Source organism: Acanthochromis polyacanthus, chromosome 1 (assembly GCF_021347895.1).
Source record: "Acanthochromis polyacanthus isolate Apoly-LR-REF ecotype Palm Island chromosome 1, KAUST_Apoly_ChrSc, whole genome shotgun sequence".
In the NCBI taxonomy this organism is placed as follows: domain Eukaryota; kingdom Metazoa; phylum Chordata; class Actinopteri; family Pomacentridae; genus Acanthochromis; species Acanthochromis polyacanthus.
Window position 1 is genome coordinate 31,899,397 of NC_067113.1, and position 19,734 is coordinate 31,919,130.

At 40.1% G+C, this 19,734-nt stretch overlaps 1 protein-coding gene across 2 annotated transcripts in view; it reads right to left on the reverse strand.

The window, feature by feature from the left end:
- The window catches only part of atrn (attractin), a 205,123-nt gene that overhangs the window by 14,054 nt on the left and 171,335 nt on the right, over positions 1-19,734 (reverse strand). For both annotated transcript variants that reach the window (XM_051951584.1, XM_022191616.2), the window contains exon 28: positions 140-254. In XM_051951584.1, the coding sequence (XP_051807544.1) occupies positions 140-254 (115 nt within the window). The remainder of the gene's footprint in view (positions 1-139; positions 255-19,734) is intronic.

The following is a 19,734-nucleotide window of genomic DNA, read 5'->3' on the forward strand; positions in this document are numbered from 1 at the left end:
ATAACTACAGCTGCAGTACATGAACAGAGGAAGGAACTCAGATCAAGGAAAGCTGGTGTAACAAAAAAAAAAAGTAAAAGAACAATCAAAGAATAAAAAGACAGGAAAGAAAACAAAGGATTCGGCGGTTGCGTCTTACCAGACTGTCCTGGAGGAGGGATGCCGCCGGTGCCCCTGGGTAACCGAACAAAGATGGAGAGCACAGCGGCTTTGTTGCCAAAGCAAGGCTCGAGGGCAATGGGTTTTGGGACGGACTGCGGAAAGAAGAGAGAAAAAAAAAAGGGAAAAGAAAATAAGTATTACACATCGCAAGCCTCCTAAATCCTGGTGAACACACGGCATTTTCAAAGACACGGGTAACAGGGGCTTTGCTGTTGCTGTTCTTGTTTGTGTCAGCAACATGCATAGAACACACAACCAGTCGATCCCCCGCTGAGATACACTCACTGATTTGGAGGCACAAATTGGACCCCCATGCCTTTTTAAACCCCCCGCTGTGCACAATTTCATGACAATACCACATGTGTGCAGCTTGGGCAGCTACCAGGTATCAAGTGGAGTCGCTGCGAGCGGAGATTTGTGTCGGTGGTACACTGCTGTCGCCGCAGGCCGCCTGACACACCTGGCTCCCTAATACCAATATCTCCTGTTTATCAGCATCTCATCCATATGTGGGGATGAGTTTCCCCCGCTGTAAACACTGTCCGGATCCGCTGCTGCTCGCCTCGTACAATATTCATGGGTTTACCTCAACACTGGATATGGATATGGAGAATGGCACCGTCTTGCCTGCATACAAATAACTTTGTGTGTCTGCCTTGCTTTGTGTTTTCCAATTCCTGAGCCGGACACTTAACTGGGCCATGGCGAGGCTTCACACACTACTGCGCACACACACACACACACACACTTACTTCCAAAAACCCACGAGTTCAGTCCCTTCCCACGCCGGTCTTTATTCTCTGGAGAGTCGAGCTTAACGCCTCAAGTAGCAACGCCGCTACACACTCGGTTTTCACGCTTTCTCACACACACGCAGACTCTTTTCGCCTTTTCACACACAAATCCATCACAGCTTGTCTCGCTCGCACATGCAGACTCTCGAGCACACATTAAGGCGTACGCATGGGGAGCAGGGCAGTAATGATATTCAGGCTCTGACCCATTTTACACATTTATTCCGTGCTCCGTCTCTCCTAGGCTCACCTTTCATACCAGCAGGATACGCTGGCTGTCATGCAGGTAGCTGAGGGAAGTGGCACAAAGACCTGGATGCCTCTGGGCGAGCGCGAGTGTAGATTTACTGCAGCTGATGTTGTAACAGAAGGGAGACTGCATTTGTTTACGCCCCTACAGATGTGTGTCTGCCTGTTTATAGCACGCGACGTGTTTTCAGATGTGTGTCTGTGCAGCTGGCCGTGTTCAGGTGCGATCTGACAGTGAAGGGTGTTTTATTCTCTATCACTGTGTACGTGTTGGTGGGTAACACGTACTTTCAGACATGCAGCACGCTCAGTACAGGCGCTACCAGGTCTAAATGCTGTTGGTCTCATGTCAGAGGAGGTTCTTTTAACAGTGTTCTGTAAATGACACAACTGGACCTTGGCTGGGTTTGACATTTAAGAGTTTGACGTCGGGTTTGACATCGTACTGACTCCTGAAATTTTTAGACTTGGTTTGATGTTGTACTGTCTCCAGAATAACTGAGGACTGTGCTTGAAGTTTTCCCACCTATAGAAAATAGAAAACTAAGTTCAACATTGTGCTGTCTCTAAAGCATTTGAGGCCGAGTTCAACATCTTACCATCTCCAGAACATTTGAGAGTTTGACACCAGGTTTGACGTCCTTCCTTCTTTAAAACATTTAAGACTATATTGACATTGCATTTATCTCTAGAACATATAAGACGGGGTTCGATATCGTACCATCTCTAGTGCATTGAAGAGTTTGATGTTGGGTTTGACGTCTCTTGAACATTTCAGATTTGCTTGACTAAAGCTGGTTTTGATTAAAGCTGTTTTAAATGTTCTCGAGATAGTAATAATGTTCTACCATCTCTAGAACATTTAGCACTGAAATTGACATTGTGCCATCTCAAGTCGATGATTAAAGATGCGTTTCAAATGTTCTCGAGATGGTATCAATGTTGGACTGTCTCTAGAACATTGAAAAGTTTCATGTTGGGTTTGATGTCTCTTGAATATTTTAGATTTGGTTTGACATTGTACTGTCTCCAGAATAATTGAGGATTGTGCTTGAAGTTTTCCCACCTATAGAACATTGAAGACTAGGTTCAGCATTGTCTCTAGAACATTTAAAGTTGAGTTAGACATTGTACTATCTGTAGAATATTCGAGAGTTTGACGACTCTTTACCGTCTCTTGAACGTTTAAGACTGGGTTTAATGTTATACCACCTAAATAACATTTACAACTGGGCTTGACATTGTACCATCTCCAGAACATTTGAGACTGAGTTTAACGTTATACCTTCTTAAGATGATGATTAAAGCTGTCCTTTAACTGTTCTCGAGATGGTACTGACATTGTACTGTCTCTAGAACGTTTAAGACTTGGTTTTGACACTATAGCATCTCCAGAACAATTGAGACTGTGTTTAACATGATACCATCTCAAAACATTGATTAAAGCCGTCTTTTAAATATTCTCAAGGTGGTATCAATGTTGCACCATCTCTAGAACATCTACAACTGGGTTTGACATTGTACCCGTTCATGTTAGTGATTAAAGGTGTTTTTTTAAATGTCCTCAAGATGGTATCGATGTACTGTCAGAACACAGTGTCTGTAACATGTCAGATTAATGAGACTCAGTAATAAACATTAGCGAGAGTCTAAGTTTATAATAATAATAATGCATTTTATTTATATAGTTTGTAGCTTCTCGAAGTTTTTCGTATCCAAGTTTTTACAAAAAAAAAAACTAACATTATACCGCACCAAAATCCATATATTAAAAAAAATATAAATCATCCCCGACATGGAGACAGGATTGTTCAGGATCTTACAGCTGCTGTTTAATCATTAGCTACATAGCTGTCGTTCTCAGATTGAGTCCTGGTTACATTTTATATTTTACTGTTGGTTAACCCTTTACGCTTCAGTGCGTCGTAGGTGTACCGCCGGCAGTACACCTACTAATTTGCATAGGAATTTCAAGAATGTCCGACGGGTGCAAACGCGATTATACAAACACTATACACCGATGGAAAGCTTAGATTCTCATGAATCCGCCGGTATAAACCACTTTCAGATGCGATTACCACAGCGGGTGAGAAAAACACATTTGTCCGACAAAAATGAATATTCATCCATCCGTTCTCTATATACGGCTTCAACGCACACAGCGCGACTCACATTTCCGGGTTTATTATTACACACAAAAAAAAAGATTCCACAAAAAACGGCCATAATCCAACCTTTTACATCAGATGACACAAGCCAGTAAACTATTTTGTCCAAAACATGTCCTGAAGTCGGTATAAAATCCCCGAATCGGTCGTTTTCAAGGAAATGCACCTCCCGATGCGCGTCCAATATTCCCCGTATTTTTCGTAATTTTTTTAATTTAAAAATAGAATATTGGCGATTTTTTGTACTGAAAACGGCTGGAATTGACTGAAGCTTAAAGGGTTAAGTATTTACACTATCATGGACAGAACTTTACATATCTAAGAAGTCATAAATAAACTAGGCTCCTAGTTATTTGGGCGGTTTGAGAAACTGCTATTAGGTCAGACTGAGCTTTTTCTTTATTAATGCATTAGTATGTATTATAGATCACTTGACGTACTAATATCACTCATGCTCTCCTGACAATGTTGTAGGTATGTCTGAATGAAGATGTGAGGAACATTGAAAGTGACCGATGTCTGAATAACAGAAGGCCATTACTTTGAAAGATTAATGAAGCCAGAAATGTTGTTATGTATCCCATGTCTGAAAGGGGCATCTGGGGATCTTCACAGAATGATATATTATGGGTGTAGGTCACATAGGAGCTCGTTCAGACACTCCAAAACTCATAAAAATGTTCTGGAGACTCACTGGTTGATGCAATAGGCTGCTAAAGTTTGAAAAAAAAGAAGAGAAATCAAACGAAAAACAGCCTAGACTTGCATAGTGCAAGTTTATCCACCTGTAGCCCAGAAAAGCATGTTCAAGACTATGAGAATCGATTGAAAGCTAGTCAATAAGCAACAAAAATAGTCTGAATGAACAAATTTAGTTGTCAATGAGGTTTTTCACATCTTAATCTAAGAAAAACAGGGTATAAACATATGTATAAAGGCCAAAAGGCTTCAATGGATATAAAGATAGCAATACCATTGACTACTCGTCCGTACAGTTTGCACTGTTTGTGTATAATTGCAATACAACTGTGTGCCTGCTACGTTCATGCATCTTTGGACAGGGAAGGTCATTAGGAGGTTGTGTTTGTGTGTGGCGATGCTTTGCGTGCATGCCTCTGAGCGTGCAGCAATTTTCAGCTGCGTTGATCTTCCACTCACACACATGCAGCACTACAAACCCCCAAAGAACTGACAGGGGGGATAGTTCACATTCAGACAAATGGGCTCGTAGAGGGATGGACTCGCCTGCTGGAAACACTGCAGTCGAACCAGCAGCAGCAGCACGCCAAAAATAAATACTCAGACCACGACTATGCGCCGTCTCTCAACTCTGACTCGCTGGAATTTTCACAATAAATTATTCTAACAGGGCAGCGAGTTTGAGAAACGAGCCCGACAAATGCAAACAAATAAGACACAAGATGGGTCAGTGCTTTGTTTTATATATACTCCGTCTTCTACTCTCTCCTTAATCATCTTTTTTTCTCTTCAGGTTTATTTAAAAAGGGCAAAATTAAGACAAGTCAGTCCCAGAGGGCTTTGCAATCTGTACAGCATGTGACACTGTTTATCATACGGCCTTTGACTTAGACAAGGGAAAATTTATGAAGGAGAAAATGGAGCTTCTCATTAAAGCAAAACATTCTCATTTAGTCCCCTCTGCTGGGTCTTTCGAGGCACTCGCTGTAGCATTTTGACATTAATTTTAAAAGAAACGACAATGAGGGCAAGTGTCTTTACTAATAGAAGTTGGACATGTGCATTTGAAGTGACCCATGTATGGACTACAAGGGGAAACAAGCTTGTTTTAATCTGTAACTCTGTTAATAATACAGCCTATAAAGTCATAAACTGACAGGATTCATTGCATGTTCAATTCTGCATAATGACACTGGAATCTTGGGGTTCTTTAAATAGTAAGGTCAACACCATATAATGGTTTATTATCAAGAGAAATTCAACAAATCTCTTTCTAAAAGTACCTTTTGACAATGGAAAGAAACAAAAAGGCTCTTAACAAGAGGAAACCTTCGACAGAACCAGGCTCAGGGAGGGCAGACGTCTGCCTCGACTGGTCAGGGTGAGGGGAAAAGTGGTAAAGTCTTTACATGAAAGCAGAATAAAACACCCAAAATGAGTGTAATATGAAGAAAATGTTTGTTATAACTGTAATGCCTAACTAATTACGTCTGTCTGTTGTGGTTTAGTGTACAGAGTACAAAAAAACAGCCGTATTTCCATATACACCCCCTGTCAAAGGTTTTGAGACACTTTCTCATTCAAATAAATTAGAATCTGTCTCAAAACTTTTGACAGGGGGTGTATTTGTGAAGAAAATCTCAAGCAAACTTTTGAAACATTGCAAAAATGACCAAAAAATAATTTGTGAATTAGACTGGTTTCCAATAACTGCATTTGAGCAAACACACTAGTGCCAAAGAAGGTAGCAGTATAAGCTATGCTATTCATGGCTGTAATAAACAGAGAAGAAGAAGTAGTCCGAAACACAACCAATTCTTGGTAACCATTAAAAAACCTCAAAGAACAAGAAGACACAAACAAAACTTTGTCCATCTTAGAGAGAAAAATGGAGACTGAAGTCTTTAGGAATCGTTTTCAATTGGGAAAACTGTAATTATTTTTTTCACATCAACTGGTTTTGAAAGTTCCAAGACTACGAAAAACGTGAGTTAAGTGTTTGCAATGTCACAACTTATATGAAAATGGTGTTTCCATCTTTCATTAAGTCACTGTTTTGAAAAAGTCTAAATCCACCTCAAGCAAGTATAAAAAGTTTTTCTCTTAATCAAACTCGAGATACTTCAAAACATGCACGAAGACACATTTTGGAAAGATGCCTGTTTGTGTGCCAGTTGGAACTCCAAACTTCAGACGAGACAACTAATTACATAAGTTTTGACTCGCTTTTTAAAAACAACACGATCAACTTTGAGAGACCGTAAACGGTAAAATCAAGCCTCTGTTAATTTTGCCAGGGACGCTGTGGGACCGTCAAAAAGGCTTCCGTCTCACTCTGGACACACTTTAGATGAACACCTTTAAATAGTCACCAGAGAGATGCGAGAGGACCAGATGAACGGATGCTATTTTTCATTTGATTACAGCGAAAGCCAACACCGTCCCTCAGGGCAATAAAAGCTTAATATGCCTTTCCGCTTAGTGTGATAAATGAGTGATGACTCAATAACGAGATAAGACAACAAAGCACTCACTATAAGGATCATTTCTCCCCATTTTCAAAACCACGCTGCCAGAACATCATTATATTCAGCTGACGTGGGTTTCTGAGAAATGGGAATAAAAATAGTGACAACTGTTCCAATGCAACATTAGGTGGTGCAATATCACACTTGGCTAATTCTGCTCCTCGATCCCTCTGGTACGAGGAAAGATGAAAAAGATGAAACAATTATTTTGGCCTTGCCAGAAGCAGCCCAACTAGGCTCGGTTTGCTGCAGTCCACAGGTCTGTTTTTGCCTCGGGCCAAATGTATTCCTCATCCAGTGTGTTTACAATTGAAAAACGAGGAGCGGCCGCGATAACCTGAGCACATCTGCACTGTGTGTTGGGAAAGAAATACATTAAAGAAGGGAAAGACAGGCAGCTTTTAATTTCACAGCTTAGGGGCTGTCGTAAGACTCCTCTGCCAAGTCCCATTTCCACTGCAGCAGCTGTGAGATGCTCTTAGGTTGCCGCTTGTTTACGTGCTTGTTCCTCATATGCACAGAACTGGAGAGGGAAGAGGCACTGCAAATAAAATTGGACTTGGAAGCGACTCGCTGTCAGAATGATGTGGGATGTGACAATGGGATCATTTAGATTTGAACAGGCCTCGTGTTGTAATTGATTGCACCGAGTGTTCATCAGCGCTGCAGCGACTGCACAACCTCAATTTCTACTTGAGGGGCAACAAACCAGGTGCTTCACGTTCCATTTGTGGCAAAAACAAAACAGCTAAAAGAGAATTTGTCTTCTTTAACACACATGTCCATTTTATTTTGTCCTATGTACAAATTAAGGGAAAACAAAACCGATTGGGGCTTATAAAAAAAATAGATATGTACACTGAAATGTTTGTTCTAACTTTAATAACTAATTATTTACGTCTGTGTGTTGTGGTTTAGTGCATAGATTGCCTGAAAATAGCCATGCTTCCATACAATTATCAGGCAAATCTGAAGTAAACTTTTGAAACAATGCAAAAATGAAAGCAGTAGGGCTGGCCCAAATAGTGGTTTCTGGCATCCGAATATACGGGCCCTATTAAAGACGAATATCCCAATATTCGTTCCGCCCCGTAATATCCGGAGGCGGCGGTGAGGGTGGTTTGTGGCAGAGACGGCCCGAATAGTCGGATCCGTTCGTCTGGTCTCCCGGGTCCAAATGTTGCCTTCGTTTTGTCTTCAGTTAAACTGAAGAATTCCCAAACAGCGGAGGTCTTCAGCATCTTGTCTTGTGTTTATGCAACGAAGTGAAGCGTGACGTCAGAGTCGGCAGCCACCCGGCCATTCGGGTGGTGGTAAGAAACACGAATGGATGAGCAGAGATGAGCCGAAGAACACGGCGGGATGAGCCGAAGTGGGCCGAAGGCGAAGGGAAGAGACGAGCTCCGAATATTTTCGTCTGGGGGGGAGGAAGGGGTGATCACATAGACATACGTGTATATGTTTATGTGATCACATGATGAGATGAGCCGATAAGTGCCGATGTGGGCCGACGGCGGAGGGAAGACAGTAACGCCGCATATACTTTCCGCCCGGTAACGTCCGACCGGGGGGGCGGCGAATATTCGGATACCAAAATTAATATCCGGATAGTGCCGTAGCGAACGAATATTCGGATATTTGGGTCCAGCCCTAGAAAGCAGTTATTCATTATAAGTCTAATTTGCAAATTAGTGCTTCAACAAAAACCAAATAAGACATTAAAAATTAGATTTAAAACATGGAAAATGTTTAAGAACCAGCCTTTTACGTTAGTCTGTTGTGGTTTATTGTACAGAATACAAAAAATAGCAATTGCACAGTGAATCAGAACAAACTTTTCAAATGCTGCAAAAAGAAATGGCGAATTAGACTTGATTTGCATTCAACTACATTCAAGCAAAGCAACTATTTTTAATAGGAATAAAATCTCCAACAGAACCAGGTTCAGGGAGGGCAGACATCTGTCTCGACTGGTTAGGGTGAGGCCAATGTGGAAAAATGCTTCAATAAAAATTTAATAAAACATCCAAAATGAGGTCTTGGAAATGTTCTGTAACCACTTTTTATGTCTGCTACGGTTCAGTACATAGATTAAGAGAAACAATTGTCACGGGAATCTGAAGCGAACTTATGAAACGTTGCACAAAAAAAAATTGTAAATTGAATTTGCTGCTTTTGAGTGAACAAACTAGAGTGCATAGTGTTGCCAGAAGGTGGCAGTATAAGCCATGTTAATCATGTAATAAGATGGCAGAAGCAGCCAGAAACACATCCAATTCTTGGTAACCGCTAAAAAAAATTTAAGAAGAAAAACCAAAGCTTAATCCAACCATGAAAGAAAAATAGAGAAACGTCTTCAAGAATTGTTTTCAAATGGGATAGTTGTTATTATTGTTGCTGTTATAATTCTAGTCTGGTTTCGTGTATAGAATATCAAAAATTAGCAACTTTGTCGGGAATCAGAACAAACTTTTGAACTGCTGCAAAAAGGAAAATGTAAATTAGACTGCTTTTGCAGTACCTGCATTCAATTAAATAAACCACATAAACCTCAGTTTCTACTCGACGGGTCCAAACTAGGCGCTTCACTTTCCACTTCTGACAAAAACAAAACCCACGCAATTTATCTTCCTTAACACACATGTCCGCTTTATTCCGGCCTATGTGGAAATTAAGGAGGGGAGGGGGAAGACCAAACACAACACCTTGAAAAATTCAATTATCCATCCGTTTAAACTCTTTGTGCGTGGAATATTTTCTCCACCTCTAAGATGTTCCCCAAAGGTAGAGTCTTTTCCTGTGGTCTTCTTCAGAGGCAGCGTGTTAATAACATTCCCCAGCAGATGCCTTTGTTTTATAGCGTCGCAACCCCCCCCCCCCCCCCCCCACACACACACACCCTCCTTTTCCCGCCCAACCTCCCCTACCAGCGCCACTCCTGAGAGTTATCTGGACTGGCCAGGCAGAGCGGCAAAAGGTTTTGTTAAATTACCTCCAGTAATTAGCCCAGCACGTAAGGAATCGCTGCCGAGCGCACACACACACACACACACACACACACACACACACACTCATAGGACGGCTGCATGCTGCTTGGCTTTCATCCGCTGCATTCATCTCGACTCCAGCAGCAGCAGCCGGGGTGTACTTCCCCCCCCCAGCAGCAACAAGAGCAAGTCAAACTCCCTGTTGCTATGACTCACCAGGTACCAGCCACTTCCACTGAGCCAACTTTGATGAGTTTTTATTCACTCGCTTTTCCCCTGTTTGCCAAGAAAATGTTTGCCAGCCTGTAACAGCAGCGCCATATTGCAACGTATTTGAACTAAACGCTGCAGGAAAGAGAAGAAAATCTGATGTAAGAAGACGAAGAAGCAGAATGAGACGAAATGAAGTAAAATTTTGGTTCATGTTATCTATTATGCTAAGATAACAATGGTTGCCATTAGCATTTTCTCTGCATTTTAGCCGTTTAAACCCAATAAAACTCAGCTGAAGCGGCCAATTCTTTAGCAAACCAAAGAAAACATGGAATAATGAAAGAAAGAAATAATGAAAGGAAACACTAAAGACGCTAGCTTCACTCCATTCTAAAAGAGTTACGATTAGCGCTAAAAGATTTAATGTTTTAGGAGTAGTTTGTGTAACAGAATCTCATGTCAGATTTGAAAAAAAAAAAGAAGAAATTTGGAGTTTATAGGTTATTTTGCTGTGATTTTACTGGCCTGGTCCACTTGAGATGACATTGGGCTGAATGTGGCTGAATGAGTTTGACACCCTTGATTCTGGGCATCATGCTGCAAAGAAGACATGTTGGAGTCTTTTCTACGTCTAGTCATGGTTGTTCTGTTTCCATCGAGGTGCAGGATTTTATATTGCAGTCAAAAATGGAGTTCACAGTGAGTAAAAATGTAGCAGGAGCAAAAAAAAACAGCCAGAGCAAATTAGCTTAATCTGTTATGCTTGAAATATAGGTCGATGTGTGAAGATATTATTTTATTACGGGGTTGAAATTGTGTTTATTAAACTTACTGTTATCTAATCTGGAGTTTGTACTTTTGAATACAGCTTCCTGCTGGGTTTTGTTTGTTATATTCGTTTGCTTTAGGCCTTAAACCAGAAGAATCTTGTAAAAACACAATAAATTCTGTTGTTTTTAGCTAATTCCTCTGGTTTTAGTCGCTTCCTTATTCCAATCTGCCGTGGGCAATTAATAGCTTTATTACCTATTAATACAGAGACCAGACTTTTGTGTTAGTTGTGCCCACGAGTGCGCTTCATTTGATTTTCTACCTCTGGTTCTGTTGGGTTTTCAGCCACAATTAGAGCATTAAAGGTAGCGTATAGGATAATTACATTGTCTTCATATGTGCTTTTAGTTGCAGTGGATATCTTTCCCTGTCGCAGACTAATATAAGGCTTGTTTTGTTGCGTGAGCTTCCACCCAAACATGCATTTTTTTAACAAGCTAACTTGAACTTCTGTCCAAACAGATAAGAGTCTGCTGTGAACAAACGATCTGCAAACAAATGAAATAAACTTTTGCACTCGGCTCGATTGTGTTTGTCGGCCGGGGTGAAAATTATTCATGAAACCTGAGTCACCAGCGGCTACCTGCAGCATCTTTTTTCAGGCAGACCCCACACAATAAGAGCACATTTTTCTACCTCTTTGAAAGCAGCTCTCGAGTTTCCTCTCGCCAGGTAACCAAGAGACGGCGAATAGAAAACATTCCCTGAGATGAAAGACGCTCCAAGTATCACAGGCGTTTTATTTCTACATGCAAAATAAAACTTCAGGGTTATAATTGTGTTATTTGTCAAACAAAAAGGCCCAAATCTGCCTGCTTTCATCTAAGATTGAAGAAAAATCTGCAACGCAAGATGTGGAGCTGGTTCTTCAGATTCTGTGTTTTCTTTGCACCTACCAGTCAGAAATGTTCACATCTGAGCGTTAATCTGCAGCGTTTTTGCCTCTCACCTTACTTTTTCTGGCAAAAATGACCTTCCTATATGGCTAAATTGCTTCTTTTCTAGTTTAAAGGAGCTGCAAAAGCCACATAGGAGTATTCTTCAATTTCTTTTGTAATCGTTGTTTACGCTCAGTTTTCATATGCTGTTTGGTCCCACTGTCAGAAATGAATGTTTCTTAACCATTTTTACATGTAATTTTCTTTTAAACACACTCTTTGTTTTTTACACATTTTCCCTCTTTTACATACACACACGTTTAAATCAGCAGGAAAATCATGATCACACAGATACTTGTGTTTTTTAATGGAAAAATTATGCATATTAATGATCAAACAATGGTAAAGTGTTTTTTAACTGTTATTTTACAGATTTTCTGTTTTATATTACAAATGACATCTAGTAAAATTATCAAACGGTAAGAATTTCTGCCTTTACAATGTACAACCATATATTTCTTTTCTGTAATCAAATCCACAGTTATATTTTTATTTTACAGATATTTACTGCCATGTCACCAGGGGCGTCACTAGGTTTTAAGGACGGGGGGGCTTAGCCCCCAGGAGATGCACAGGATGTGAGTGAACGTTTAATTTCACAAACAGCTAACAAAAACTGAGAAAGTTCTTTTCCACTTTTTGGCCAGATTTAGATTTAATCAGAGACACTTTACTGTGTAAATGCTTTAGGCCACAGTGGCCATGACTTTTGCTCACAACACAATAATTCAGGGCTGCCAACTTGTGACCAGACCTCAGAGTGAGATCTGATCTGTGTGTGATGCTGGTGGGTGTGTGGGGGCCCTCCCCCATAAAATTTTGAAAATTACTGATCCTATTTCCTGCATTCTGGTGTATTTTTTTGTGATGCATCCCTCAAAACGCACCTGAAAAGGCAGTTCAGCTGGATAGGAACTAGGGCTGAAGCAGAATATCCCGAATATCCAAATATTCATTCGCTACGGCACTATCTGGATATTAATTTTGGTATCACCCCCCACCCCCCCGAATGGCCGGGTGGCTGCCGACTCTGACGTCACGCTTCACTTCGTTGCATAAACACACGACAAGATGCTGAAGACCTCTGCTGTTTGGGAATTCTTCAGTTTAACTGAAGACAAAACGAAGGCAACATTTGGACCCGGGAGACCAGACGAACGGATCCGAATATTCGGGAACCTAATCTTTGGGCTGTTTTTTACACAACTGGCATAAAAACCTGCTAAAAGCATGTCATTAAAGGGAATAAACTTAAAGACCAGGGGATAATGGTGCAGCAGAATCATGCTATAACAGAAGTGTTTCTTCCCAGCGTCCCTCATCACTACCCCTGGCTTTCTCTCGCCTCGTGTGTTTCTGATTTCCCCTCGTCCCACGGTATCTATGAATAAAAGCCGAGTAGAAGGCGTCGCAGAGGTAATCATCTGCCTGTGATGCCGGGGCAGCAGGCTCCATTTGGCGGAAGCTCAGTGAATATATCTCATCGGCGGAGCAAGTTTGGACGTCCCATGGAGACTATAAACAACTTTAATGATCTTCAGCTCGCTGTGCGGCGGCCGGCCTCCCGCACGCTCTGATTGCGGGTCCTAATACACCACTGTAGCATCCTGATAAAACAGGCCGGAAACAAGGGGAAGAACCTGCTCCGAGTCGCTCAATCTGAGCTGGGAGGAGATAGGATAGCGGCACTCACCGTCTGAGTAGGTGAAGGCACAGAAAAGCTGAGGAGGAAGATCTAAATTGGATCTCTGCTCCTGCCCTGATGGAGAGGAGGAGAGCAGGCCGGGGAAAGAATGGGAGAAAAGACGACTGGAGCCCAGAGAAGAAAAGCCACCGCGAGAGAGAGAGACGGAGGAGGAGGAGGCGGAGGTGGCCTGATTCCACGGCGAGCTGCATCTTTTCTCCACAAACACCCACAGAAAACACACGGCAGTGCAGACAGAATGCATATGAGCACAAACACAAGCAGGCAGCAGATAAGGCTCGACAGAAAAACCCCAGGCAGCTGATAGCATCAGCAAAGGGCTGGTAAATTAGAGGAGAACGCTATAGCGGAGTAAAGGATGTCGGACAGGAGAGAAGAAAAGATACAAAGAAATGGAGAGAGAGAGTTAAAGTGAAGTGAAAAAGGAGGAAAACAAATAAAAGAAACCAAGGAAAAAAAAGCAAGAGTATAGTAAACAGACGAGAAAAAGTGAGGTGGAAAGAAATCCACAAAAATAGAACCACAGGTGGAGAAAGGAATAATAGAAGAGGAATAAAAGGGACAAGACAGGAATGATGAAAACAAGACATGTGGAAAAGTGAGGTAATGAAAAAGACGGAAGAAAAGAAGATGAAAGATACAAGGCAAAGGATAGAAAGAGTCAAAACAGAGTGAAAAATGATGAGAAAACAACCAAGAATATAGTAAAGGGATCAGAAAAAAAGTGAGGTGGAAAGACATCCACAAAAAGAGAACCACAGGTGGAAAACGGAAGAAAATGAAAACAGGAAAAAAAAAAAAGAGGAGACGAGATGAGATGAAAACAGGACACGTGGAAAAGTGAGGATGTCAGACAGGTGATGGGAAAGAAGAAAATAAAAGAAGACGAAAGATACAAAGGAAAGGATAGAAAGAGCTAAAGCGGAGTGAAAAAGGAGGAAAACAAACAAGAGTAAAATAGACAAGAATATAGTAAAGAGATTAGAAAAAGTGAAGTGGAAAGACACAAAAAAGAGACTTACAGGTGGAAAATGGGGAAAAATATAAAATAGGAAGCAAAGAAGAACTGAAATAAGGATGATAGACAGGATGGACAAAAGAGGAAAGATTCAAAAAAGACAGAAAGAGCAAAAACTGAAAAAAAAATAAGAAAAGGGACAAAAACACAAAAAGACAAGAAAAAATGTGAAAATGAAACAAACCGACTAGAAAGAATGAAGTGACTAAAACAAAAAAAAGAGTAGAAAAAGAAAAAAAGAAGAGAAAAGAAGAAAACAAATGAAAGATGTCAAAAACCAGGGCAAAGAGATGAAACAGAACACTAGTAAAATAAGGATGTTAGAGAGGAAACAGAGAAGAGACACAAAGAAAAGGAAAGAAAAAGTCAAAGTGGAGAAAAAATGACAAAAATACGACGAGAGAAAAGAGTTAAAGAAGAGAACAGAACAAGGAGGAAAAACGGGGAAAATAAAAGGGAGAAGAAAAGAAAAAACACAAAAAGAAGAGATGGAAACAGAACAAAGCTGCAAACAAATAGAAGAAGAGAGTTTCAAAGGAAATGACAAACGAGACGAGGAGAAGAGAGGAAAATGAAAGATTACAAAAGGGAGACACACGAGAAGGGAATGAAACAAGAGAAGGAGAACTAAAAATATGACACGAGAAGAGGAAACAACAAATAATGTGTGGGAGAAAACAGTGAAGAGACAGAAAAACAAAAAAATACTAATGAAAATACAGTGAATAGAAGTAGAAATGATGACGACAAATGAGAAAGGAGTCAAAGAAGAGAACAGAAGCAGTGGATGGACACAGAAAAAACAGAAAACAAAAGAAAATATGGACAGAAAAGAGAAGAAAAGAACACAAGCTACAAAACAGAGAAACAGAAAAAGAAGAGAGACAAAAGGAAATGACAAACAGAGAAGGAAAGATGAAAAAATAAAGATGTCAGATGGGAGACGAAAGAAAAGGGACGAAAAAAGAAAAGGATAGAAAGAGTCAATGGACAGAATAGATGAACAACACAACAAGATGAAATTAAACACCAACAGAGAAAAGAGTAAAAGAAGAGAACAGAAGCAGTGGTAAAAAAAGAAAAGAAAACAAAACCGAAGACAGAAGGAAAGAAGAACTGGAAAGAAGAAGAAAGGAGACAAAAAGAAACAAAACACAGATGCAAACAACAGAGAAATACAAGAGGAAGGATGGAAGGAAAGACAATAAAAAGTGTGAAAAAAGCAATTCTGAAGTGAAAAAAAGAATCAACAACACAAAAAGTGAAAAGAGTAAAGAAAAAGAACAGTAGTGGTTGAATGAATTGGAAAAAATGAAAATAGAAGAAAATATGGACGGAAATGAGGGGGAAAAAGGAAGAAAACAGAGAAATACAAGAGGAAGGGTGAAAGGAAAGACAATAAAAAGTGTGAAAAAAGCATGAAAACAATCATTTTGAAGTGAAAAGAAAAGAAACAATACAAAAAGAGAAAAGAGTAAAAGAAGACAGCTGTGGTACAGTGATAGAAAATGGAAAAACAAAACTGAAGAGAGAAGAAAAGAAGAGCTGGAAAGAAGAAGGAAACAGACAAAACTAAAAAAAGAAGAGAAAGAAACAAAACAAAGGTGCAAAAACCAGAGAAATACAAGAAGGATGAAAGGAAAGACAATAAAAAGTGTGAAAACTGTCATTTTGAAGTGAAAAGACCAGACATGGAGACGCTAACAGAGAAAAGAGTAAAAAGAAAGAGAACAGAAGTAGTGGTGGGAAATAGAAAAAACTGAAAATAGAAGAAACTGCTGACAGAAAAGAGATGGAAATGGAAGAGGAAGAAGAGGAAACTAAACAAAACCAACAGAAAAGAGTAAAAGAGAACAGAGTTGTGGCAAAACAGAAGAAAAACAGAAAAGGAGGGAAAAGGAACAAAGCTGCAAGACAGAGAAACAAACGAAGAGAGCAACAAAGGAAATGACAGAGGAGGATGAGAAAAAAGAAAGATGATAAAAACCCAGAGAGAAGAGATAAAAACAGGACATGATGAAACAGAAACGACGAGAGAACAAGAGAGCTGACAGAAAAGACGGTAAAAGGTGATGAATTGCAAAGAACACGAGGAGAAAAAGGAGCATAAAAGGGGGAAGAAGCTAAAAGAAGAATAAAGGAGGGAGCATTTAAAAGGAGGAATCGAGGACAGAGCAGCAGAAAGTGAAGCTCGTGTTCTCGCTGGGATTTGATTAGCCGCCGATCCTCCCCGGGGGCCCGGCGGACTCTTTGCTGGCTGTAACCTTGTGCCGGGGAGCCGAGTCCCCTGGAGATGCATGGGCCCTGTCAGAGCCGAGGGGCCCCGAGCCACCCGCCACAAACCGGCCCATAATTCTGCAGCACATCTGCATTCAGGGGCCATTCATCACCCAGTGCACAGTCACAGGTACTCCGGCCACTAAGGCTCCCACAACTCTGCACACTTTCCTACTTTTTAAATGTTTCCTTCTGCCGGTATCTGCATTTACATCTGCTACAGCCCTGCTTCCACTCCGCCGCCACACTGGATTCTCCTCCGTAATGAAGTCGTCTCAGCCGCCGCACCACAACTCAGCGTGACCTTTATGTTTGAATCCTGCTTTTTCTCGTTTAAAATGCGCTGTGCTGATTTCTTCGCGTTCACTCTGAAAATCTGCATTCATGCCTGTGGGATTTCTCCATTTAAAGCACCCTGAGCTGCAGTTGTACACTGAAAAAAAAGGAGAATTAAATGTATTTAGGTGAATGAAGTTTGTCCAGATTTGGTTAAAATATAATATTAATGCCACTGGTTTGAGTTAGATGCGGTTAAATCACTAAATTCCGCTCAAATTAGCTTAATTTTTGGGTAAAGTGAAAATATTCACTTTACCCAAACATAAAATGAAAACATCATTTTTTGCCACCAGATTTATCCTTTTCCTCACCTTTCCTTTACTGTTCTAACCCAGAAATGCCATTACATTAGATGTACGTCGCTAAAGGAGAAGCTAATTTTTGCGCTTTTGCCGAAATTCAAACACCAATTTAAAGGGACAAAGTAATTCCTAGTCAACAGAATCCACAAAATTAAATCCGATTAATTAAAAACTGTACTTTATTTCACCTACAGCTCAAATACACCTTTTACAGTGTCTGAAAGATCCCTTACAAATTAGTTTATTATTATTATTATTATTATTATTATTAAAAGCTACTCCATATTTTTGAATCTGTTGAAGATTAAACTGATAACTTGGTAAAAAGGACTGAGGTCAGTACATCCTAACGGCTCCTAAAAATGGACTAATTGGTTGAGGTGCTTGGGGAACTCCACAGAAACGGTCAATTTATCCACAAAACAACCACTTAAATGGTAATTTCACTCGCCCAGCTTTGAGATATTTGCATCTGCCTCAACACTAAACCAAACAGCAGAGGATATTTTCTTAGTACTAATAAATATGTGGTGGAAATTTACTCTCCCAAGCTTTTTGTTAAGGTTTAACCACATATTCAGGGTATTTCTATAATCCTCTACTTGTAAACTCTTATCTCGGTCATTATAATTGCTACTAATACATGCTGTATCTTGTTTTTTTTTTCTTTCAGGAAAGTCTAGACTGAGCAAATATTTCATCATTTCATATGGTAATACTTGCATGTTTTTCTTATTGGCCTTTATATCAAGAGAAAAGAAGAATCTCTACGGAGAAATTGTTGTGTTTTTACATGTATCTCCCAATTAAATGCTTGCAGAAAAGATTTTTGGATGGAAGATCTTTGGTGCACAAAGAAACAATGGAAATCATTGGAAAGAGTTTGTTCTGCTGCTTGTTTTGATAGATGTTAGGTCAACGTTATGTCACTTATTCAACCAAGAAACACAAAAGCACGAAAAATGGGCAAAGAATTTAGTAAAAAATACAACTTCCTAATGCTATTGCCTTGGTAAGTACTAACAGGGATTACTGTAAAGTTCTGGTTTCTTGTTATATACTAACATATTATTGCATAGATATCTAGAAAGTAGCATAGCTATGCTTTAGAAAGTTCTAGAGGAATTCAAACCTTAATCATGGGTGTGATGATGGATACAGAAATGTGCGTCTAACAGGTTCTAAATATGATCACAGTTGATATAAACTCTAAGTTATTTTACTCACCAACACATTATTGCACAGACTGGCTACCAGTATTGTTAGAAAGGTCAAACTGTGCTGTTTTATTTGATATGTACTTCAAGAGTGATTCAGCCAAGATTAAAGGATGCGAATTTGGATGCAAAGTGCATCTGTTGGGCTCTGAGGGTTAAAGCAGTCAAACAAAAAGTCAACATTCACTTGTGGCTTCATTGGGGATTCAAACTCTGAGTTAAAGTCTTCTGTTTAACCTACTGAACCATCACTTTCACAATCGACTTTGTTGGTCTTTACACCATCTCGCCTGATCTGTGGATTGGCTAAAGTCTCTCTAAAGTCACGTTAGATCTTGTAAAATCCCAAAACAAAGCCAAGAGGAAGTACAGGATTCTAGTTTCCTCTCAGACCACTTGAAATTCAATGATTTTTGGCCCAATGAAGCCGACTACACACTGACCAGTCCAGCTCTAATCTCCTGATTTTCTAAGAAAGCATTTCCATCCGAATCTGATTGTCCTACAAGGCTTAGTTCTTCTGCCTATGACTGAATTAATTCCGTTGTTAGGAGACAGCAGGTGCTTTGTCTTCACACAGAGAGTGTCCCGTTCACTCGACTGTTTCACGAAACTTGATGTGTCGTCTTGTTTCTTCACATGCAGATTTGACCCTGTTGGACTCTTTTCTGCTGAGATGACTAAAGTCTCTCGCCAATCATGGACTGAAACCCTAAAAACTAATCTCTGTTTATCGAAGGTACAGATTAACAAGTTTATTTTGCATGATAACAATCGCTTCCTAACTGAAAACGGCTTAGATGCAACTCTAAGCCATTGTTTCCTCTAGAATGTGCAGATCTATGAAGTTCAAGCACACCAGCTCACCTACAACTCTGTTCAAACACCACTCAACACTACATAATGACAAATTATGATACAGCAGTAATTCAGCCACATGTGAGTCCATGCTTTTGAGGTAGTCCTTGGTATACTACAGTTTCAAGATGGAAATGATCAGAAATGGTGCTGGCTGCTTATTTTGCTTGCATTGTGTCTTCTAGTATATTATATAAATATCGTTTAGACCTGTTAAAAAGGTGATTTTAACCTGAAATAGTCTTTAAATACATTAACACAAGATTAATAGATAGTTTTCCGTGTGTCCACCTGGCTTGCATAATATTCAGAATAAACCGGATGTTATTTCTGAAGGAAAAACCTCCATTCATATCCAAAATTTTCAAAGATATCTCAGCGTTTTGGTGAGAAAATATGTGCTTTTGTGTGAAGGAAATGTTAGCACAAAGATGTCTGTTATCACAGAG